The following is a 25,805-nucleotide window of genomic DNA, read 5'->3' as shown; positions in this document are numbered from 1 at the left end:
TTTTGCAGCAAGATTTTAATGGGCAATAAAGAAAGTAATATTCCTGTTGCTTAATATTTCAAAAATATTAAACATGTACACAGTTCCTAGAAAGGACGTTGATTAACCCTTTCTGGAAGAAGAAATCTACCAGTTAATAGCTGGATGACCATGGGCAATTTATGGAACATCTATGTGCCTCAGTTTCTTTGTCCATAAAGTAGAGACTATCAAAATTCCCACCCAATGAAGTTGTTTTGAGGATAAAATGAGTTAGAAAATGTGAAGTTTTTAGAAGAGTGACTAGAACATGAAGTAATCAATCTTCCCTATTATTAATATTTATTTTTTATTTTTATATCTATAAACCACATAAACCCTTCCATCCTTCAAGTCTAATCACCCCCGTGCAATCTGGTATGACTGTTCTTTGATCCTCTCTAAGCACTCTCCTCCCTAATTACCTACATACAGTGTTGACCCAATAATTTTACAGTTAATTATAAGATTATAACCTGTATCAGAATGCTACTGGTTGTTTCACGTATGTTGATTTTTGTCTCCAGCTTGGTGTTTTAAAGTCCCTAGGGGTGAATTCTCTGGACACTTCGTATCACCTAACTTAGTGCTAAGACCACAGCAGGCTTATTTTTGTGGCTATAATAAGTATAACATGGCAATCCTTGTGAAGAGTTGTTTTTTTAATAGTTTTCTAGTTTTTCTCCTCTTCATTATCACCCAGGTGACCTTCACTTGGATTAGAATTGAGCTCCCTGGCTCTCCATGCACTGTGCATTGCTTCAAGCATGGCTCCAAGCTGTTTTATCTGTTCCACGGCTGGTCACAGCTTCCATTAGGAAGGTGTTTGTCGCTGAAAAGATACTAATCAGGGCCAGGGGTGGCTTAGAGGATAGACCCTGTCGCTAGTTTGAGGTCTGTTAGAATAATTCCCTGAGATGTCTTGTTTCAGTTCCAGAGCTGAAGTGGATAATATCACATAGGCCTGTTGTGTCAGCCCAGATAGGCAGAGGGTGATCAACGGACTTTGCGTTCACGCCTGAACTTACTGCGATGAATGCTATTCTGACATCATTTTGTGAAATTATATTTTTGAAATGTTTATCACCAAAACTGAGGAGGAACATTTGCCTTCCTCGAGAAGTCCCCCAAATATATCCAATTTAACTTACAGTTAAACAGCTCCAGGCTTATGTATGCATGGCTGGATTTGAAGGGGAGCAGGAAACTTGCAGAGGGTCTGATGGGACACATTTCTCATCTGATTTAACATTTGCAACTGTGTGTTAATATCCACGGTAAGGCCCTTTCTGGGGAACCCAGAATATCCCCTCTATTAGATGTTGGGAAATGTTCTTATCCTCTCCATCCTGTGTCCTGACTATACCAATCTTATTCCATATCCATTCCATACCCAGGTGGTGTCTGTCCCTGGTCTCTCTGTCCATTTGAAGGTGGCAATCTTGTGCCAAGCAACTGAGCTCCCCTGAGTCCCCAGACCACAGCCCCATGTACTTCACACCACTGCTAGTTAGACGCATAAAGCTATTTAAACAGCGACATGGCCAGGTGGTGTCTGCCTTTGGGAAGTCCCTTAGATAGTTCATTACTTGGATGAAAACCAAACCTAAAGTTCTTTGGCAACAAATATCAATTTTGAAGTTAATGAGAGATCATTTAAATATTATCAAGGAAGGTTGGGGCAGGAGCTGTTTCAGTGAAAATACTTTATGCATGGGTGGGTATTATTGTTTGGCAAAGAGAAAATCCAATGAGTGTTCCGAGACTGGTGTGTATGCCTCTGTCTCTGAAACTTTCTTAGCTTGAAATACTCTGGTCCACAAAGATGCTTTCACCACGCTGGCATATCTCTGCTCTGGAACAGAGAAAAAGCACATTTGAGCCTTTTTCCTTAAAGACTTTTTATGCGAACTCCTTTCAGATTAGACCAGTTCATATAATCATGCTTTCCTTTTTGCTCTGCCTGTCAGGGTATTCATAAACGTCTTTGTTAACTCTCATGGTTAGTATATTTTCTGTATTTTTCAAATATTTTTATTTTAATAACCCTACTGAATGTGTGTTCTTTGTATATACTAATTACTTTCGAGCAGCGGGGGATAAATGAATGAATGAAAGAACAAATATAATTAGTTAAACATCTACTTACCACCGTTTCTCATACCCTTTATTCCCCACGCCTTCCTTTCCTTTTCTACTCTGGATTCATATCATCAAAAATGCAGGGAAGGTAATTGCATCAGTGGATAGCCAGGTGATACTATTGTTAAGGCTAAGATGCTATCAGATTACCTGTCAAGAACCTGCCACCTTGACATCCTGCCCCTGGTCTAGCAGGAGGGCCCAAAGACACAGCCCTTGAGTCCCTGGATAAAGCAATTCCCCAATGCTCTTGATTCAGAATATAGCAACTCTGTCTGGGTCTCAGTTATACTCCCTCATTCTCTCTTTGCCTTGTCTCGTTGACCTGTAGCTGCTCTGCTTAACAGCTCCTCTGTCTGTGGCTCATCTGTGAGCCACAGCTGTCCTCCTTTCCAGACAGCTCTACAGTGTTAACATACTAAAAGCAGAAAGAAGATTTGGGATCAAAGGCACCTGGATTACAGCCTTACTGGCTGTGGAATTTGGGACAAGTTATCTTAATCCCTGGGACCTTACTTCCCACATCTTTAAAATGGTGACAGTAAAAGGGCTTCCCTCCTAAGACAGTTGTGAGAACTAAATTATGTAATGCATGAAGTTCCCTGGCACATAGTGTAGGTGCTCAGTTCATGATAATAGCTCACATGTATCGAGCACTTAAAAACACAAGTGCTGAATGTTTTTTTCCTACGTTAGCTTATTTAATCCTCACAATTACTCCACAGCAATTTATGAGGTCGGCACTTCTGTAAATTGCTCAGTGCCTGGCGGAAAGTAAGCTCTCAATAAATGTTGGCTCTTATTAGTATCACCGTTGCTGTCTTCATTTGACAGATGAGAGATTTAGGCGAAGGGAAGTTAAATGTTGACTATTATCATCTACTACTTGCTAGGATATTGGCATATAGGAACACTTATGTTACAAAAAATTCCACCAGGAAATATTATTTTAATCATTGTACGCTGAGGAAACTAAGGTTTAGAGAGAGAGGTTAAATAGTTTGCCAAATGTGGCTCAGCTAGAAAGCGGCCCAGCTGGGATTTGAATCCCAACAATCCTATAAGTATATACTGGAAACCTGCCTCTCCTGTATTACACTGTTACCGGCTAAGGTTTCATAATCCTCCACCCCCCCGCAGTGAGGTTTGTCACAGGGAGCATCTCCAGCTTCTAGCCCTTGTTTTTTTTTTTGTGGTACGCGGGCCTCTCACTGCTGTGGCCTCTCCCGTTGCAGAGCACAGGCTCCGGACGCGCAGGCTCAGTGGCCATAGCTCACGGGCCCAGCCGCTCCGCGGCATGTGGGATCCTCCCGGACCGGGGCACGAACCCGTGTCCCCTACATCGGCTGGCGGACTCTCAACTACTGCGCCACCAGGGAAGCCCCCTCTAGCCCTTTTTTTTTATCTCCACTCCTATAAGAACTAGACACTGGGCAATGACAGCAGAACCCAAATCATTCTTAGACCATTTCAATCAGCCCTGATGCTTCAATCAATAAAAAGTGAACTCTCCTTCCCAAGAGATTCCAGTGGAACATTCTCTGGTTGTTTTATGTTGCTCTGCAAGTTCATGTCAGTTGCAGCAGCTGCTCTGACAAGTAAATACTCACTGGGCTGTTTACAGTGACCAGAAAACAGACTCCAGAGTCTGGGAACCTGCCTCACACAACCAAGTCCCTTTAGAGGACGCAATAATGGGAGGCCAAGAGGTGCCGCGCCCCATAGGAAGAGCTGTATGTTATCCCCGAGTCCGTCAACAAAATGGCTTTTACCAGGATTTGAAAATTTTGTTTGATAACAATAATGACAAAATTGCATGAACAATACAATTTAATTCAATACAAATCTATAGGAGATACAAAAAGACCTCAGCTGTACTGCAGGCTATAAGGAACTGATGACGACAACAAACTTAATCTGATAAATTCCATACAACACGTGCAAACACATGGCTATGAGAACATAGGAGAGGTAGGCCTTTTTTTTTTTTTTAGTATTAGAGAAATGTGACAGTGGTTCTCTATGTTAATTGACTATTCTTTCTAATCACTTGTAGACCTTAACAAAATGACCTCAATCTATCCCATAACAGACCAACTGTGTGACGCCCCATTATAAGTACTTTTTTTTTTTTTTTTTTTTGCGGTACGCAAGCTTCTCACTGTTGTGGCCTCTCCCGTCGCGGAGCAACAGGCTCCGGACGCGCAGGCTCAGCGGCCATGGCTCACGGGCCCAGCCGCTCCGCGGCATGTGGGATCTTCCCGGACCGGGGCACGAACCCGTGTCCCCTGCATTGGCAGGTGGACTCTCAACCACTGCGCCACCAGGGAATCCCTATAAGTATTTTTAAAAAGCTACTCACGTGAATCTACTGTGAAACACATTTGAGAATCACTAGTTTAGGGTGTAAAACTTCATCAGGATTTTGACAAGTGGAAATCGGGATAGAGGGATAGTCAGGGAAAAGCATACAAGCAAAGGAGTAAAGAGTGCAGGGTTTGGGAAGAGTGGAAGAAATATTTGCGGAGGCTTGAGAATTCACGTGGGAGATGAGAGCGAGCAGAGGAAAATAAAGATTCAAAGGCAGAAGCAAGATCACGGAGACAGATTGACACCCAAAGGAATTTGAATCTCATTTTCAAAATATGTAAAATCCTGCTCTAGACATGGCATTGTTGATTATACATTAGTTTTCATTTCTAAATGACCCAGATAACTGTGCCCAGATAAAAAGGAACTGCTCACAGCTTCTATGGGAAAACTGAGAGTCACTGAACTCCCACCACTGCATCCAAACACAAAGTGCACCGGACCCCACAGTAATAAGGCATCCCTGTCATCTTCGTCTACAAATTCCAGCTAGCAAACCTGTGTGTGCCCATCTCTCCTGGACTTATAAACATATACAAGCAAATGGGAGAGAAAGAGGGAGATAGAGGAGACTCTGATAAACTTCTCAAGAAGGGCGATTCCGTCTGTCTCTGCAATACCTAGACTAGTCATTTCTTCAATTATATGATCTACTTTAGCAGAAAGAGGCAACAGTAAATCTTGCAAGGGTGCTGTTCTTTATGATGTTAGTAATGTTCGACGTTTCCAGTAACTGATGAAGTCAGTAGAGCAGGTGTTAACCTCATCTAACAAAAAATGGCTTGGAGTATCAGGTGACTGTTGCCCTAAAAGCCTGTAATTGCCATATTTTAGATTCCAACATATGCCATCCCTGCTATTGTCTGGGGAAAAAGCATAGCTGAGTGCATGTTGCTAAAACACTTAAAAGAGGTTTTTAAATGATTGTTTTAGATGCTGCTATTTCTTTTAAATGTAAGCATTAGTAGCTGATGTTATTTAGGGCTTATTTTATGTGCTAATTTTCAGTGCCATTAAGATAGGTTATGATTCAAAATATTTCAAGTTATAAATCCTTCAACAACAGAGATCTGATCTTCTTTATACTCATATTCCCAGAAGACTTAACCCAGTACTGGTGTAATGGTTGTTCTTAATAAATATTATGTTTCTGAAACGAAAGACTCACATGATTTTGTGATATTTAACATCTTACATTACTCACTGCAATCTACACAACTAGTTGTGTCAAACCAAATACAAAATAAATTTGACCTGATACAGTTTTATCATCTATTCCTTCAATCATTTGACATATATGCATTGATGCCTAATTTGTGCCTACATTGTGTATACATGATGAAATGTGTGTACAGTGGTGAAACACAGACAAGGTCTCTGCCCTCAGGGAATCTGTACATTTGTGGCAGGAGACAATTACACATATGTATATGCACAATAAATTTGTAAACAAAGAAAATGCTATAAAAGATATAAAAGAGAGTGATATAATGAAGCAACTACCCCAGATAAAATAGTCAGGGAGAGTCTCCTCAAACAAGTGGCATTCGAGCTAAGAATTAAATGAAAAAATAAGTCTACAAATAACAAATTCTCAGGCTTCCCTGGTGGCGCAGTGGTTGAGAATCTGCCTGCTAATGCAGGGAACATGGGTTCGAGCCCTGGTCTGGGAGGATCCCACATGCTGTGGAGCAACTAGGCCCGTGAGCCACAACTACTGAGCCTGCGCGTCTGGAACCTGTGCTCCGCAACAAGAGAGGCCACGATAGTGAGAGGCCCGTGCACCGCGATGAAGAGTGGCCCCCGCTTGCCACAACTAGAGAAAGCCCTTGCACAGAAACGAAGACGCAACACAGCAAAAATAAATTAATTAATTAAGAGTTAGGACTTCAAGATATTCATAAAAAAAAAGAAAAACAAATTCTGGAAAGGGTGTGGAGAAAAAGGAACCCTCCTACATTGTTGGTGGGAGTGTAAATTGGTGCAGACACTGTGGAAACAGTATGGAGGTTTCTTAAAAAACTAAAAGTAGAGTTACCATATGATCCAGCAATCCCACTCCTGGGTATATACCTGGAAAAATGAAAACTCTAATTCAAAAAGACACATGCACCCCAATGTTCAGAGCAGCACTATTTGTAATAGCCAAGACATGGAAGCAACCCAAGTGCTCATCAACAAATGATTGACTTCAGAAGATGTGTGGTGTGTGGTGTGTGTGTGTGTGTGTGTGTGTGTGTACACACATATACACATACACACACACACACACCACACACATACACATACACACAGAGTGGAATATTACTCAGACATGAAAAGAAAGAAATGTTGCCATTTGCAGCAACATGAATAGACACAGAGAATATTATACTAAGTGAAATAAGTCAGAGAAAGACAAATACTATATGATATCACTTATATGTGGAATCTAAAAAATAATACAAATGAGTCTATATACAAAACAGAAACAGACTCACAGACATAGAAAACAAACTTATGGTTACCAAAGAGAAAGGAAGGGAGGGAGGGACAAATAGGAGTATGGGATTAACAGATACAAACGACTATACATAAAATAGATAACAAGGATTTGCTGTATAGCACAGGGAACTATACCCAATATCTTGTAATAACCTTTAATGGAATATAATCTGCAAAGAAAAAGAAAACAAATCACTATGCTGTACACATGAAACTAACACAGTATTGTAAATCAACTATACTTCAAAAAAAAAAAGACAACCATGCAAGGAAACAGGTGTTGAGTGTTCCAGACAGAGAGAACGTCAAAGCCAAAGGCCCTGAAACTGGGTGAGTTCACTGTCATGTTCAAGGCATGAAAAGATCAGAAAGGCTAACATATATAAGAGATAAGCCCAATAAGTGGGCAGGGACAATGTCACCTAAAGCCTGGAGGAAGACCATGCAAAGAAGATAGAAATTTATTTACATTCAATGGGAAGGCGTTAGACGGATGTAACAAGAAAGTGACATGATCAGATTTATACATCTGTTACACTAAGAAATATTCTGAACCAACAGTGCTCTCAACTACCAAAAATAACCTAAATGATGGTCAGATTTCTGTTCTTAGTAAGACCCATATACAAAGCTATTTTTAAAGGTGAGGAAATGAAAGTGAATTCAGAAAATATGTTACTACTAAAAACAACCCTAGTTCCTTGCCAAGGAATCCAGTTCACCGACATTTTCCTGGGCAGAGCAGGAAGCAGTTCATGGATGAAGAAAGTGCATCCCTGGGGAGGGCACGTCACTCAGCATGGCAGAGAGAAATCAGCAGGGGAGGTGACCATGACATCTGTCGTTCTAACAGGGACAGTTATGACAGTGACAGGGCACAACTGATAATTACAGCAGAACAATAGGTATAAAGTGGGACTTTCCCCAGCATCTGGGACATAGAGTCACCCTTGACCTAGGCTTGAGTCTCGACTTGTACCAAACAAGCTACGTGGCTGGAAGCAAGGTGTCACTCTTTCTGAGATTGCATTTCTTTATTGGACACATGAACTGTGGTTGCATCTTCCCATTTACTGCACACCAACTACCAAAGGGTCTCGCTGGAGAGACAGAAGAATAAACCTCATTTCATGTTCACAGGCTAGTCCAAGAGCAAATAAACTGAATGGTAGTGCAACAAGTGAAGCTACAGAAACATATGCCGGGTTAAAAGCTCTAGAGCTAGAGAGGAGAGAAGCGAAAACTCCTATGAAGACATCAAAGAATGCTTCATGGGGTCCCAGTGAAACATGAGCTGAAGTTAGGAAAATGAACAAAAATTCACATGTGAATCAACGTGATCAAGGAGAAGAGCTCCTTGACTCAGAACTCTGTTCCATTCCAGTCAGAGGGGTCGGCCCATGCAAAGGCACAGAAGTGTGCGACACCACGGCAGGTCCAGGCAGTTATCAAATTGGATCAACTACGTCATGTTTAAGGTCTTTTATGCACAAAAAAGCTAAGAGTCACCTATTTATTGATGTTAAGTACTGTTTTTAAAAATGAAATTTTTATCTTTAGCCCCAAAATGTAACATCGCATATGTCAATATTCTATATTTCTATCCAGCAACAGCCATTTCATCTATCCCTATTCACATAACATCCATTTACTCTGAGTTGTGCACATACAGAAGTTCCTGGCCACGTGTAAAGGAAGTATATGAAGACCCAGGATAGTTGCAAACCTCTCCCTGAGGTTGCAAATCATCGTTTTAACAATAAAAGAAACACGGATAGACGTGGGGCAGAGGGCTGAATATGCAGGAACATGAACATTTCCATTTTATAGATGAGACAAATGAGGTCGAGTTTAGTTAAGACCTCGCAACCTACTTAGTAACGGGAGAGCTGGAATTTGACTTCAGGGAGTCTGGCTCAAGGGTCTATGCCTCTAACAACTACACTGCGTGCCTCTCAACAGTAATGCTGACATTGCAATGGACAATTCATGCCATGTGCCTATTGTCCCCCAGTTCATCTCTGCAATCTTAGGGGAAAAGTTGTAAAAAACACTGACTGGTTCTCAGGAGCAACCTTTAGAAAAAATAAGATGCAGATATGCAGAGAGCAAAGTCAAATTTCCATTTTTGAATTCAGCATTCTGAACTTTGAGAACCCATGGTCAGAATGCTTGCCCTCTGGGTCTGTCCAAATCAGCATTAAGAATTCAGCTGAGTCCACATGACATGAAATAACTGGATTGGCCAAGGTTCTCATGGAAATGATTACATTTTTTTTTTTTTTTGCGGTACGCGGGCCTCTCACTGCCGTGGTCTCTCCCGCTGCGGAGCACAGGCTCCGGACGCGCAGGCTCAGCGGCCGTGGCTCACGGGCCCAGCTGCTCCGCGGCATGTGGGATCTTCCCGGACCGGGGCACGAACCCGTGTCCCCTGCACTGGCAGGCGGACTCTCAACTACTGCGCCACCAGGGAAGCCCCTGAAATGATTACATTTTTGATCAGTTGTTTGGATTTTGTGAAAGGTATAAGGTCTTGAAGGGGAAGAACTCCATCTGTTAACTTCCTCTGTTCAGCAGTTAACAGAACTGCAAGCAGAAAAGTGATTAAAGGAGACCTTGCAAAGATGACAGCAGTGGTAATAGCAACGATAATAAGGTTAATTTGACTCTATCATATTTGTGCATCAATCCAAAGCTTATAATCCTTAAATATTATGGTATCCCATTTAAATCTAATAATATATGTGCATTATTATCCACATTTTTTATGTATTCACAGGAGAAGGCTCAGAGAGGTACAGTGACTTTTGTAGTACAAGAGCCGAGATTTAAACTAAACTTTCTAAGTCCCTCAATATTTCCTTTTCTCCCACAGCTGTATCTTAAACTGTGAAAAATTCCAGCAAGTCGTGGTTTCCTTCAGAAAGAACTAAAAGCCACAGACTACAGACCCAGGCTTTGTCCTCTGACTGCCCCAGTTTCTGTATAATAGTTCTAAAACCCTGCACTGCCTAATCCCTGCCCTGATCCCTGAATTGCAGAGGGAGGAAATTTGAAAACTGATGAGTTTAACCAGTGAGGGGTCATATCTTAACACTGGGAGCTGAACAGACTACCAAAGCAGGCTGCCCCTCCTGCAAAGGTCTAGATGGATGGAGGGCATGGCTGAAAGCTGCTTACCAATACAGGACTCCCCGGACAGTGAATAGGTCCCATCGTCATGGAAACCGCTTCTGCACTCACAGTGGTACCACCCTGGCAGGTTAACGCAGCGGGAATGGTTGTGGCACTCAATGATCCCCTCTGTACATTCATCAATATCTGCCTCAGAGAAAAACACAAGCCCACCAGGACATTAATTTCTTTTGACACTAACCTTTCCATAAACACCTAAAACATGCTCATGTCAACATATCAATTAAAACTGGTTAGTCACCTAAAAGAAAGTTACAGGAAAAACTGTATCCCATCTTTTTTTTCTAGAATCCAAACAAACAAACTGAAAGCTTCATTTTTTGGGTGCTTTCTCATAAATTGAACAATGAATGAGAACTGATGGTCATGAAGACATTCCTAACGGCACATGCTGTGTTAGTTTCTGAATCACCAGAAACCAAATTGAGGATGTTTGGCACAGTTTTGTTATTCAGAGTATATGACTCTTCTCTGCTTCAATGATTTCAGTATAGTAATCCCAGATATTATTTGGTATTCTCTGAAAATACCTGTGAACAAATAAGTTCAGGAAACTCTAGGTTAAATAGTGTTACACTAATGTTTTATAGATTTCAGTCTCAGAGACTTATCATCTTTATATGCCCTGCAAAACTTAGCAGAATCATAATATGCACCATTTCCCAAATTTATTGGGCTGAGAAATGCTTTTTCTTTGGATAATATCTTGTGAAACTAAGTTTTGGGGGAGCACAGTTTGAGAGCCACTGTTCTAATTCTTTCTAAAACTGCTGATTCACTTAAGGACTTGATTTGTGATCGTCAATCAGAGCTCCTCATTCTTCAATCGTGCCTGATGAAAAGAAGTTTTCTGGACTCTATTTGCTCTAGAATCTGGCTTCTTAGAATCAGCAAATGCCTGGATTCTCTAGCCCAAAGGCTTGCCTCTGAGCTGAAGGAAAATGACACCACTGCAGAAAGATGAGCTGTCAGTCGTCATGCCAGGCTCAGCTCATCTTACAGAATCTCTCCAGGCAATTATTTCTTGGAATATAGCCATTGCGGGCTGGGAATCCCCCCCTAGTCCTCCTAGAAACACCTGAACTACAGCAGTCTTATACAAATAGAAATGTAATTAATACTAAGATATAACACATAATGGATACAACGCACTTCGGAGTCCTGTTCAGCAGTGCCGTGCTGTAGGCGTCAACTACCAGTGTATCTATTATACTGAAAAGTCCCGAGTTGTGCACAAGGCTGTGAACGTAGTTTGAAACCTGCCAGTCTCATCTCATAGCATTCCAGCCAAGTAAAGAGAGGAAAGGTGCAGCTCTTTATTCTGGGCAGCTCCATCCTGGCCTTTTTCTGCCAACTGCCATCTTCTTCCTCTATGGCTGTGTCATTAAGTTCATGCAGTCCTTTGACATACAGCATCCCTCAGCTTTCTAAATGCAATCAGGCCACAGGACCTAGTGCTTCTATAGCACCTTCAGCTATAGCAGCCAGGTTGTGTGTGCATTTATTATAAATCTCCAAACAATAAAATTTCAACAACTATGTTTTCATTTCTGAAATTTTACAGGTGTGTGGTTCAGTGGGACACACCTTGAATCACTAAAATGTTCATAAATTGAAACAGAGAAGTGACTTGAGGCCATGTCTCACAGAGGGGAAGGACCGGGCCCTAAGTTATGAAGTCAGTTTGGTTATTTCTAAATATAGGTCACCAAGAGGAACAGACATAACTAGAAGACTGATTTTCAGAGAGAACTTCTCTATGAGAGGCTGAAAGATAACTCTCTGTAACGAAGCAGCAACACGTTTTGCCTCAGACATTTATTTCCAAAGCTTCCAGCAAGTCTGTCATGATTCCCCACAGACCCTGTGATTTCTAGACTAATGACAATACTTAGGTAACAACCATCTAGCCACAGTTAGTGTCAGGAAACCAGGACATACAAAAGCAAAACTTCTCAAATAACCATAGAAATCATATGTCCTGGTTGGTCTCATTGTCACCTGCTGCCTCTTTCACTCTCAAAACCAACTCAGTTTGGAGGATAAATTATCTGAACATCTTACAAATAATTCCTCCTGCTCTCAATTCTACAGGAAATTTCTAGGTGGGAATACTGAATGATGTGCAAATATTTTTTTTTCAATTCACAGATATTTTTATTCCCAAAATGAAATAAGAGAAACTAGTAAAAGCTTCCACGATCCAGCAGGATATAAGTTATCTGTGTAGCATGGAAGACTCATAGGGAGTGAATACAACCAGTCAAATTATACATGTGCAACTACCCCAGAGACACTGGGGTATTCCTGGCTTATACTGAAAATTAGAAAAGTAGTGGAGGTGTTCCTTGCCTGGGAGCTGCACTGCACACAGCAGATTCTGGGGCTTCACTGGGAATAACCAGGGCTCATCACACAATAGCACCTGCAAACAAGGCTGCACATTTCTCTTTCGTGGGCCAGGTCTATAACTGAAGCCAACAGTTTCATTTTATAGGAGACCGGGCTGTACTTGAGAGGTGCTTATATTTTCATCGTGTTCGTAAAACTGGCTATTTCTTCTGTATAGTCGCAGTAGTATTAAAAGCAACAACCACATACCCAAATACAGAAAACACGTGGAGGCTTTTCAGTGATACTTTGGGGACTTTAAAAACTGTTAAATGGCTTGTGGCTGCCTTTGTCCTAAGAGATATGTTTCTCCCAGTCAGCACTTGCTACGGGCAAACAAACAAAACAGATGCTCCAGGAACGGGGTCTCTGTGAGTTCACCATGGAATCCGGCCCCCTTTCTCAAGGAATTCTGATAAATCACAGTGAGCCTGGGTGCATCACATGGTGTCAGACATTGCAAAGGAAACAGATAAATAAAAAAATCATTTTTCCTTCCTATAACAAATCCTAGGATTTTGTTTAAATCTCAGTTTAAATCTCAGCACAGACCTGAAAATGTAGCAGAGGAAACAAGAGATGTTGGAGGATTCTTGACAGTGGAACCTATAGTATTCACTTTTGTATCCAAGTGTCTGCTACATAATGAATCACATGATAGCCCAGGTCAAATAGCTAACATATGGTGAAACCAGGTTCAGAATGAGCTAGAACCCGTACTTGTCACTGTTCTATCACATCATGTCATTGATGAATGGAGAAAGGAAGATTTACACCAAGATAATGTATTTATTCAATTCTCTAAATATTGGCTGAGCTGAAAATACATGTCAAGGATGCTATTTGTATTGTGGCAGTTGCAAAACAGATGCAAAGGTGAAGAAGATGTGATTCCTGAAACCCAGGAGCTCTCAAACAAGAGGAAGAGGTATATAACACACACACTCATCCTTCAAACCCTAACTGATATCACCTACTCCAACTCCTCCAGACATACAGGCCCTCCCTCCCTAATGCCTCACTATGGACACACACATCTATTTAAGCACAGCAGTATCTCCCTATTGTGTCCATCCCTCAAATGCAGACTTTCCAAGAATAGAGACAACATCTTAGGTTTACATTTCTTGGAATAATAAGTGAATGTCAAGCAATATCAAAGTACCCAATACAAGTCTGTGGGAATGAATGAATGAAAAAATAAATGACAATGGACCGAACATAAGGAACAATGAAAAAGTGCTGTAATAGAGACTCAAAGTACCACAAGAGTTCCTGCTATTTGCAAATCACAAAGATACAATGTCAATTCGCAAAATTAAATATTATGGGGTTAGTTTAATCTTTATATCTTATTTACCTAAAAGACACTTTATAGTGTCTAAAAGACACTACATAGTTTTTAAGACTTTGCTTCTGAGTCTAATCTTTAGAGATTTTAAGGCAACAAAAGACACACAGTTAAAGTTGCCTTCAATCAAGAATCCCACTTGTACTTTGAGTTTTTTATTCAGCATGAAAAACAGAGGACAACCCAAGGTTTTTCCATAGGATGTGTCCTAAACAACACGTTTAACCCGATTTGGAATGTACAGTGAATTTGCTATCAAAAGTCACTGGCAAACACATCCTTGGATTCTTGCAAAATTCTAGTTTCTTGACTTGGATGAATCTCTTCCTTCATCTGATCTCCTCTCTCTCAGATTTGCTATTTGAAAATTTACAAAATAAAGTTGCTCTCAAAGTTTATTTCCAAGGAGATACTTTTGTATTTCATATTAATTGGTTAAAGTTCACAGTTAAATAGTTGATTATATCTTTTCTAGGGATTTGTAGGTTGAGCCATGAGAAAAACTTTTAATGCTTTCATTCATTCAACAGAAGTTTATTGAGCATACTTGTATGAAGGTATATTCCACCCTATGATAAAGAGATGAAAAAGATAAGGTCCCTGTACTCCAGACACTTAGAGTCTGTCAGTGCAACTGGAATGTAAACACATAACCATGGTTGAGAACACTGGCTTTGCACACAAATACGACTTCAAACTCCTGCCCAACAACACACTAGTGTATTGTTTAGAATTTTCCAAATTTTTGCTTTCTGATCTGTAGATCAGGAATAACAAAATCAAACTTCATAGATGTGATGAACAAAAAACACCCTTAAGAAAATCTACTGTTTCTCCTATGGTATAGGATATTAACTTCGGACCCTATATTACTGCTTAAAAATAGAAGACAGAAAAAAATTAATATTATCTTGTAACCAGGTCACTGGTTAGGACTGAGAGACGATTTCTGGATCTTTAAAAATGTTCATTTGCATTTTTAAAAATTTATATATTTTTAATTATTTTTTTAGCATCTTTATTGGAGTATAATTGCTTAACAATGGTGTGTTAGTTTCTGCTTTATAACAAAGTGAATCAGCTATACATATACATATATCCCCATATCTCCTCCCTCTTGCGTCTCCCTCCCAGCCTCCCTACCCCACCCCTCTAGGTGGTCACAGAGCACGGAGCTGATCTCCCTGTGCTATGTGGCTGCTTCCCACTAGCTATCTATTTTACATTTGGTAGTGTATATATGTCCATGCTACTCTCTCACGTCGTCCCAGCTTACCCTTCCCCCTCCCTGTGCCCTCAAGTCCATTCTCTATGTCTGCATCTTTATTCCTGCCCTGCCCTTAGGTTCTTCAGAAGCATTTTTTTTTTAGAGTCCATATATATGTGTTAACATATGGTATTTGTTTTTGTCTTTCTGACTTACTTCACTCTGTATGACAGACTCTAGGTCCATCCACCTCACTACAAATAACTCAATTTCGTTTCTTTTTTATGGCTGAGTAATATTCCATTGTGTGTGTATATATATATATATATGTGCCACATCTTTAGCCATCCACCTGTTGATGGACACATAGGTTGCCTCCATGTCCTGGCTATTGTAAATAGTGCTGCAATGAACACTGTGGTACATGACTCTTTTTGAATTATGGTATGGAAAATGTCTATTTAGGTCTTCTGCCCATTTTTAGATTGGGTTGTTCGTTTTTTTGATATTGAGCTGCATGAGCTGCTTGTAAATTTTGGAGATTAATCCTTTGTCAGTTGCTTCATTTGCAAATATTTTCTCCCATTCGGAGGGTTGTCTTTTCATCTTGTTTATGGTTTCCTTTGCTGTGCAAAAGCTTTGAAGTTTCATTAGGTCCCATTTGTTTATTTGTGTTTTTATTTCCATTTCTCTAGGAGGTGGGTCCAAAAGGATCTTGCTGTGATTTATGTCATAGAGTGTTCTGCCTATGTTTTCCTCTAAGAGTTTTATAGTGTCTGGCCTTACATTAGGTCTTTAATCCATTTTGTGTATGGTGTTAGGGAGTGTTCTTATTTCATTCTTTTACATGTAGCTGTCCATTTTTCCCAGCACCACTTATTGAAGAGGCTGTCTTTTCTCCATTGTATATTCTTGCCTCCTTTATCAAAATAAGGTGACTATATGTGCATGGGTTTATCTCTGGGCTTTCTATCCTGTTCCATTGAGCTATATTTCTGTTTTTGTGCCAGTACCATACTGTCTTGATGACTGTAGCTTCGTAGTATAGTCTGAAGTCCGGGAGCCTGATTCCCCCAGCTCCGTTTTACTTTCTCAAGATTGCTTTGGCTATTCAGGGTCTTTTGTGTTTCCATACAAATTGGGAAATGTTTTGTTCTAGTTCTGTGAAAAATGCCATTGGTAATTTGACAGGGATTGCACTGAATCTGTAGATTGCTTTGGTAAGTACAGTCATTTTTCACAATGTTGATTCTTCCAATCCAAGAACATGGTATATCTCTCCACTTACCTCAACATAATAAAGGCCATATATGACAAACCCACAGCCAACATTGTTCTCAATGGTGAAAAACTGAAATCATTTCCTCTAAGATCAGGAACAAGACAAGGTTGTCCACCCTCACCACTACTATTCAACATAGTTTTGGAACTTTTAGCCACAGCAGTCAGAGAAGACAAATAAAAGGAATCCAAATCAGAAAAGAAGAAGTAAAGCTGTCACTGTTTGCAGATGACATGATACTATACATAGAGAATCCTAAAGATGGTACTGGAAAACTACTAGAGCTCATCAATGAATTTGGTAAAGTAGCAGGATACAAAATTAATGCACAGAAACCTCTTGCATTCCTATACACTAATGACAAAAAATCTGAAAGAGAAATTAAGGAAACATTCCCATTTACCATTGCAACAAAAAGAATAAAATACCTAGGAATAAACCTACCTAAGGAGACAGAAGACCTATATGCAGAAAACTATAAGACACTGATGTTCATTTGTATTTTGAGACGATTGTAATATTGCAAAACATTCAGTGATAGAATCTATGAATCTATAATATACACGCCATAAAACTGGATTCTCTCCTCCCAAAAAACGTTACATGACTTTAAGGAAGTAAAGCAATACCATAAATTGCCACAAGTACAGTGAACACAAACCTGATTATTATCTAATATTTGCTGAGTTCCAGGACTGTACTGAACATAGCATACATCAGAATACTTGAGGGAAACTAAAGAGACAAATAAATGAAAAAGAGAGGTTCTGTGGAAAGGCAAATCAAAACTACATGGAGGTATCACCTCACACTGGTCAGAATGGCCATCATCAAAGAGTCTACAAATAATAAATGTTGGAGACGGTGTGGACAAAAGGGAACCCTCTTGCACTGTTGGTGGGAATGTAAATTGATGCAGCCACTATGGAAGACAGTGTGGCGATCCAGCAATCCCACTCCTGGGCATATATCCAGAGAAAACTTTAATTCGAAAAGATACATGCACCCCAATGCTCATAGCAGCACTACTTACAATAGCCAAGACATGGAAACAACCTAAGTGTCCATCAACAGATGAATGGATAAAGAAGAGGTGGTGTGTGTGTGTGTGTGTGTGTGTGTGTGTGTGTGTGTGTGTGTATAAAGTGGAACACTACTCAGCCACAAATAAGAATGAAATAACGCCATTTGCAGCAACATGGATGGACCTAGAGATTATCATACTAAGTGAAGTAAGTCAGAGAAAGACAAATATTATATAGTACTACTTATATGTGGAATCTAAAAAAAATGATACAAATGAACTTATTTACAAAACAGAAAGAGACTCACACACGTAGAAGATACACTTATGGTTATCAAAGGGGAAAGGTCAGGGGAGGGATAAACCAGGAGCTCGGGATTAACAGATACAAACTACTATAGATAAAATAGATAAATGACAAGGACCTACTGTATAGCACAGGGAAGTGTATTCATATCTTGTATAACCTATAATGGAAAGGAATCTGTAAAAGAATATATGTGTGTGTGCATGTGCGTGTGTACCCACTGAATCACGTTGCGGTACACCAGAAACTAACACAACATAGTAAACCAACTATACTTGAATTAAAAAAAAGAAAAAGAAAGGCTCTGTGGTAAAAACAGTCTAGCTCTTCCATCTTTTCTTCTTGGGCTCCCAAGGGTGTGTCCTGAGCATAGGTCCTTTACAGATGGGTGAGGCCTACATGTCTTTTGCAGATGGGTGAGGCTTTGTGACTAAGCTCTAGCTCTAAAGTTAGAAATAATGTAATTCCAATATGGCCCACAAAAATATCTCATATGAACCTCCATGCTGTTTCCACCTTCCCACTGGAGGCTAATGTATAAGGAAACTTGGAAGCCACAGGCTGAAAATGGCAGAGCCTTTGTCTGTCTGGCTCCATGCATGACTAAGTGGAGCAGAGCCCTTCCACAGACCTGAAACTGTCAGGGACTCTATGTGAGCAGAGATATGTTTCTATCTTATTGAGCCATTATACGTTTTGGGGCTGCTTTATTGCTACAGCCAGCGTTTCCTAACTGGTTTGATAGACCCCTTTCCACATTAAGGGGAAAGACTGTGCTAAGGTCAGAAGCATGCAGACACAATCTTAAAAAAAAAAAAAAGCAAACAAGAAAAAAACAGCACCTATCAAGATTATGCAGGCAGCTACAGGGGAGGTTTTGTGCTGAAAACCGAGAATTGAGACAATGTGCAAATGAGACAAAGCTTTGTAGTCAAATATACCTGAGTTTGAATCCTGGCTCTGTGACTTCCTAGTTCGAAGTCTCTGAGCAGGTTGTTTATCTTTTTTCAGCTTCAGTTTCCTTGGCTCTTAAAGGAGGAGGACATTACCTAGCTCTCATTGTTACCTTAAGGATTGAATGAGAGCAATGTAAAGCTACTCCACCAAACTAGGCAGGCACTCATTAGGTCTGCAACCATTAACATTCTGTAATTTCTAATCCCCACTTGGTCATGGAGGAACTATGTGTCCAGGCCAAGACAGTCCAAGTCTCCAGGCTTCCATTCCTTTCGTGTAAAAGGAAAGAACTGTGCTGTAGCACACCTCAGTCTTCTTCCAGCTTTACCTCCCTACAAGATGGCAGATCTGGGCTTTGGGCTGATGTCTTCATCTGCTACTAACCAGCTGAATGGTGTTATCACGTTTAAGTGATCACTTTGTACCTCAGTTTCTTCATTATCTAATTTGCAATAACAAAAATAAATGTTTCGTCTGCCTCACAAACAAAGCTTCAATAAGGTATAAACAAGCTCTGGAAGTCAATTAACTGCTACACAGAATATATGGTGACATCATTATTACTGTTTCTTCTTCGTAAGTGCTGATGAGCAACTAGGTTCAGTCCATTAAACTGAACGGTGCCTGCTATTAATAATAGCATCAGTGGCATTGGTGATATTGCTCTTCTCTGCCTTTTGTAAATCTCTTTCTTTACTGACTTGGCACAAGAGAGTTGTACCCTTCTAATTTTATCTCTGAAGTGCTTCTTTTTCTTTGACTATTCTCTGAACAAATCATTCCCAAATTCTTCTACAACGAATCAATTTATCCCACTTTAACTCTCCTCTCTAATCTGGAGGGTTTCTCATCTACGTCTCTATAATGTGACCTCTTACAAAAGTTCATACACACATTTACTATTGCCTATGAATAAGCTAATCTCAGAGGTCTCTTCATTTCAAACTCATTCTACCCAAAGCATTACTATAACATATATCTTTCTATGTATCAAACTCATTTTCCTCCCCAGTACTCCGTCTCAGCTCTCATTCCTCACAATCAATGAATAAAAGGTCAAAGTTGTTATAACGGCTTACAAAACCTCACATGATCTGCCTTCTCTTACTTCTTTGAGTTCATCAAACACTGTTCTTTTTGATTACACTGGCCAGGACAGCTACACTGACTTCCCAGCTACTCCTCAGGCATATCAGACATGCTCCGGCCGCTGCATATGTTGTCCACATAAGCTGTTCCTCTGTCTAGAATGTTCTCTCAGATATCTCCATGGCTTAATGTCTCAACCTCCAAGTCTATACTCAAATATCCATCCTCTCAGCAAGCCCTTTGCTAGGTTGTAAGCCCATGAGGTGACATGAGGACAGAGCAGGACCTGGAATTCAGTGGCACAAAAGGAATATTCTCTGGGTGAGGGAAAGTCAGAGGAAGGGAAGGGAGATGCATTGAAACTTCTTCCTTTGACATGGTTTAAAAATCTGTTTTGCATCCATTCGCTAGATCTGTTGCCAACACCACACTCAGTTCCTTATTTTCTCAGACCTGAATGAGTGCAGTATCTCCTGGCTGGTCTTTCCACCACTGTCTTCTCCAATTCACAGGAGATGTTCCCAAATCTAATTCCCAAGGCTGATGTTCCCAAATCTAATTGCTCAGAAAATTTTAATTAAAATAACACTAGCTATTCTGGCACTCGATAGCTAATTCAGCTTGAGTAAGTCACTTTCCAACTCAATACATTAACTCTTTTATTTTTACAATAAGCAAAGATTTAACTATATCAGTGTTTTTCAACTAGTACTCAACAGAGCACTAGGTTTCCATGGAGGTTCTCTTAGGCAAACCAGTTGAATCTCCAGACGGACCCACCTGGGGTGGCCATTGAGCAAGTTATACATTTCTGTAGTATAGATCTATTAAAGTTTCACTGTGTTGCACATTGATAATTAAAACAACAAACAAACAAACAAAACCATTGAACTAGGTCACATTCACTCCCAGTCTGAAATTTCTATGATTCTGTGATTTTATTATATCCGGCTCTTCTAGTACTTACAAATGATCGTTATTGTCAAAACCTCCCATCAGGCATTCAAAGAGTCAATAATCTGACCTCACTTTGCCTATCAGTTCTCTTTCATTTCTCAGAATTCTTCAGCACAAAACCTTGGCACACTCTGGCCTGGTTACCTTAGTATCCACATATTCTATGTGAAATTTCATTTCATGCTTCCCACTCTGTAAGTGACTGTTGTTGTTTTTTTTTTAAGTTAAAATCCAAGCACAAATTTTAATCCCACAAAAAAATCCTCTTTCTTTCCTCTGAATTCCTATAGTGTTTAACAGTTCTATCAGCTGAATTCCTACTGTGCTCTTTAACACAGTTCTGCTACCCTATTTAACTTATATCCACTCTATTTTAGAATATTCTGTGTTTCTTGCTATAGTTTCTCTCTTACCAAATAGAATTTTTGAACTTCTACCTATTAGTAATTTACTATATGTCAGGCCCTCCGACAAGTGCTTTATATTCACTACTTCATCTGGTTCTCAGAATGGCTCTGACATAATCTGAATTACCTTAAACAGAAAATGGGGGCTTAGATGTTTAAATCATGTGCCCATGGTAAAGAATCTGGAAAGTGGCAGAGAGAGATTTAAACCAAGGTCTACTTGACTCCAGAATACGCCCATTAACCCATACAGCCTCCTGCATATTTTGGAGGAAGAAGGAACTTCTTTTTTAGCATCACCTGTGGCTAAGCACCATTTCAGGCCTAAAGATGAACTAACTTATCGTTAGCAACAGATATGCAGGTGAAAGAGTTGAGTACAGATTTCAGCCAATGCTACTACAGAGGAGACAGAAATTAGAGTCTGAGGCTAACCAATTTAACTGCCTGCTATAATGAAAATAAGCACTCTTCAGAGGAAAATTCTACCTCTACTAAGTAGGAACATAATTATCCAATACACAATAAAAAAATTATACATCTAAAGAAATAAGAAATGTGACCATGCTAAAGAGAAAAAGCAGATAATAGAAACTAACCCCACTCTTACCCAGATGTTGGATAAAATAGACAGAACTTTAAAGAAACACAGAAATATGTTCAAGGACTGAAATAAAAAGATACTGAGTTGAAAAATAAATAGACTTCTACTTTTATTGAAAATTGAATAACAGGGACTGGACTTACCTTCCCACCCAAAATAACAAGAACAATCCAAACAATATATATGAACAAAATGGTTTTTAAGATATTGGAAATTAGGCAGTTAAGAAGAATGATACCTGAGAGACATAAAACACATGAGAAGAGTCCTGCAATTGCCCTAGTTTGCTACCTTGAGAGAGGTTCAGACCTGGTACAAGGGGGAGGAGCACAAGAGGAGCCCAGTGGATTACCTGGTTTAAGGATATGGAGCTAAGGGTATGGAGAGAACAAGATAGCTAGAATTTGCAGAGCAGAGTAGTGGAGGGGCAAGAGCTGCACAGAGAGAACTCTGGAGTCCTGCAGGGTGTCCCTTTCATGTATTCAGCAGAGTACTGATCAGAAAATGAGTGTCATGAAACTACTCAAAGCTGGAGAAAGACAATCAGAATGGATTAGAGGCAACAGTATCTGGTGGTCACCTAGGGAGGGAACTAGTGCATGCTTCCACAAGCTAGACTGAAAATTCTCATAATTCATTGAGTAGTACTGGATAGAGTACACAAAAACGTCTTGCCTCAGTACTGTAGAATAATTAGCCTTATATTAAACACAGCATTGGCCTCAACTAATAATCTTAAAAGCAAGACCCAAAAGGATATAATTGTATATAAGTATCTTAACTGTGTCCCAGAAGAAAGCTCAGGAATATTTATAGGAATACAAAAATATCCAGTATCCAAAAAGTAAAATCAATATTGACTGGCATTCAAACAAAGATTATTAGGATGTCTGAAAAAAAAATCTAACTCAAAATGAAGAGGAAAGAAATCATTTGATATCAAAACAGAATCGACACAGGTGTTAGAATATAGGACATTAAAACAGTTACTATAACTGTATTCATGTTAAAATAGTTAATAGAGACAGGAAAAGAGTTTATATATATTAACTGTATATTATAGATAGAATATATAATATAATATTATATATATGATGTATATATATGTGTGTGTGTGTGTGTATATATATATATATATATATATATATATATATATATACACACACACACCATCTGCATGCATGTATCTCCAAATCAAGCTAATAGAGATAAAAGCTACAATGTATGAGATGAGAAATACACTGTATGAGGCTACTGGCAGATTAGAAAAGAAAAGATTAGTGAACTTTAAGACACAGAAATAGAAACTATCCAAAACAAAATATAAATAAAAAACAGACTTTAAAAAAATTAAAAGAGAATCAAACTATAGGAGAAAATCAAGTTGTCTAATACTTGTGTAATTGAAGTCCCTGAATAAGGAGCAGGAAGACAGGAAAAATACTTGAATATTAGCCAAAAATAGTCCAAAGGCATTGAAAACTATAAGCAAATAGAATCAAGAAGCTCACTGAGCCCCAGGTGCAAGAGACATGAAGAAGAAAACATGAAGGTACATCATAATCAAACTTCCTCCAAACAGTGATAAAGTAAAAACTTAAAAAGTAGTCAAAGAAAAAAAAAAAAGATACGTTACATGCAGAGGAACAAAGATAAGAATGTCAGATTTCTTTCATGAAACAATGCAAGTGAAAAAGACAGTGAAGTAATGGCTTTAAAAGCATAGAATGAAAAGAAAAACCTGTCAACTTAGGATTCTATACATAGCACAAATAAATTTCACAGACGAAGTGAAATAAAGACCTTTCAGATATATAAAAGCTGCAAGATATCACAGCTAGCCTTTCAGTACTACATGACATTTTAAAGGGAGTCCTTCAGACACAAGGAAAATGATAATAGATGAAAATATGGATGCACTCAAAAGACCGAAGAATACTGCAAATGGTGTCTGCATTGTAAAATTATTTTCTTTATTATTTTTAGCAAAAAATTTAAATTTTTATTTTTAAATTATTTTCTTATTATTTAAATATCTTTAAATGATTTTTGACTGTTTATTAAAAAAAATGTATTTGGAGGTTTCAAACACATGTGAAATAAAATGTACAACAATAGCATAAAGTCCAACAGGGAAGAAATGGAAGTGTATTACTGTAAGGTTCTTAAATGTAAGGCAGTATAATAGCACTTAAAGGTAGCCTATGATAAGTTAAAGGTTATACTATAAATACAAAAGCAGCCAGTAGAGTCACAAAATAAAGATTGATAACTAATAAGGAAACAAGATAAAATGCAATCCTATAAAACACTCATTGCAAAAATGGACATAAAAAAGTAGACAGGGAACAAAGAACACATGGGACAAATAGAAAACAAATAGCAAGATGAGAGACTTTAGCCATATCAACAATCACACTAAGTGTGAATGGTTTATATATCCAGAAGTCTAGATGCAATAAAACTGTTTTTCAAAAATGATGGTAATATAAATATATTTTCAGATAAACTAAAACAGAGGATCATAGCAAGCTGACTGGCACTACAAGAAACACTGAAGGAAGTTCTTAAGGGTGAAGGAAAAGGAAATTAGATGGTATCTCAGATCCAGTGGAAGAAATGAAGCACATTACCAATAATAAATATAGGTGAAAATATATAAACTATATGGATTATCTCTGTTTTAGTCTCTTAACTTCTTTAAAATACAAATAACTTTAAATCAAAAATTATGTCACTATTGTAGGACTCAGAATGTACGTAGATGTAACAGATGACAACAAGAGCAAAAGGAGAGGTGGGTGGTAAAATGGAACCATACTCAAGTATTAAGATATTAATTCGAAGTAGTCTGTGAAAAACAGAACTATACTGATCTAGCAGAACAGTAGCCAGAGTAGACTGAAAATTAAAGGTTCATATTGTAATCCCTACGACAACCACTAAAAATAATTTTAAAAAAGCAAAAAACCTAATAAAATAAAAGTATTTGATTAACCCCAAAGAAGGCATCAATAAAGGGAAAAGAGGAATTAAAAAAATCAAAAAAATCAGACAAATAGAAAAGAAACTGAAAAATGGTAAACCCAAATCCAACCATATCAATATCTGTATTAAATGTGTATGTGTGTGTGTGTGTGTGTGTGTGTGTGTGTGTGTCTCACGCAGCTAAAGGCAAAGGTTACCAGACTAGATAAAAAAGCAAGATCGAATTATATATTGTCTTCAAGGGCTGCACTGTAAATACAAAAGTACAAGCAGTTTAGAAGTATGGGAAAAGATATAACGTGTACACATGAATGTTAAGAAAGCTGGAATACGTATTATTTTTCAGCTTAATTAAGGGATACTTGGCAAATAAAATTGTAAAATATTTAAAGTGTACAACATGATAATTTGATATATGTATACACTGTTAAAGGTTGGAATAGCTATATTTATATCAGAAAAAAATAGGCTTGAAGATAAGAAAAATTAGCAAAGATAAAAAAGGCATTTCCTAAAAGAGTCAGCTCATCAGGAAGATATAACAATCCTAAATACTGAAAGTTCTTAATAGCAAAGCTTCAAAACACATCAAACAAAGCCAAAGAACTAAAGGGGAAAATACACAAATCCAGAAATTTTAACACCCATATTTCGGTAATTCATAGAATAACTAGACAGAAAAAAATCAGTAAGAATGTAGAAGACCTAAACAAGACTTATTGACATTTACTGAAATGACACCCAGTTACTTCAGCATACATATTTTTTTTGCGAGTGCACATGAAAAGCTGATCAAGATAAAACAAATGCTGGTTCATTAAACAATCTCTAAAAAGTTAAAAAGATTGAATTCTTACAGGGTATGTTCTCTGACCTTCAGAATTAAATGAGAAGTCAAATAACAATAAGATATCTAGAAAAAGTAAACATATTAGGAAACTACACCACTTCCAAAAGCCCATGGATTAAAAAAGAAATTACGGGAAAATATGAAATATGATGAATGATAATAAAAATACAACATGTTAAAAT

The 25,805-nt window shown here is 38.7% G+C and overlaps 1 protein-coding gene across 3 annotated transcripts in view; it reads right to left on the bottom strand.

Moving 5' to 3' along the window:
- Positions 1–25,805, bottom strand: part of NELL1 (neural EGFL like 1) — an 872,742-nt gene that overhangs the window by 62,343 nt on the left and 784,594 nt on the right. For 2 of the 3 annotated variants that reach the window (XM_060017348.1, XM_060017350.1), the window contains one exon: positions 10,195–10,335. The exons of the other annotated variant lie outside the window; for it this stretch is intronic. In XM_060017348.1, the coding sequence (XP_059873331.1) occupies positions 10,195–10,335 (141 nt within the window). The remainder of the gene's footprint in view (positions 1–10,194; positions 10,336–25,805) is intronic. 3 annotated transcript variants of the gene reach the window in all.

The sequence above is a fragment of the Delphinus delphis genome, chromosome 8, assembly GCF_949987515.2.
Source record: "Delphinus delphis chromosome 8, mDelDel1.2, whole genome shotgun sequence".
Taxonomy (NCBI): domain Eukaryota; kingdom Metazoa; phylum Chordata; class Mammalia; order Artiodactyla; family Delphinidae; genus Delphinus; species Delphinus delphis.
The sequence above is the reverse complement of the archived record's forward strand: the minus strand, read 5'-3'. Positions and strand labels throughout refer to the sequence as shown.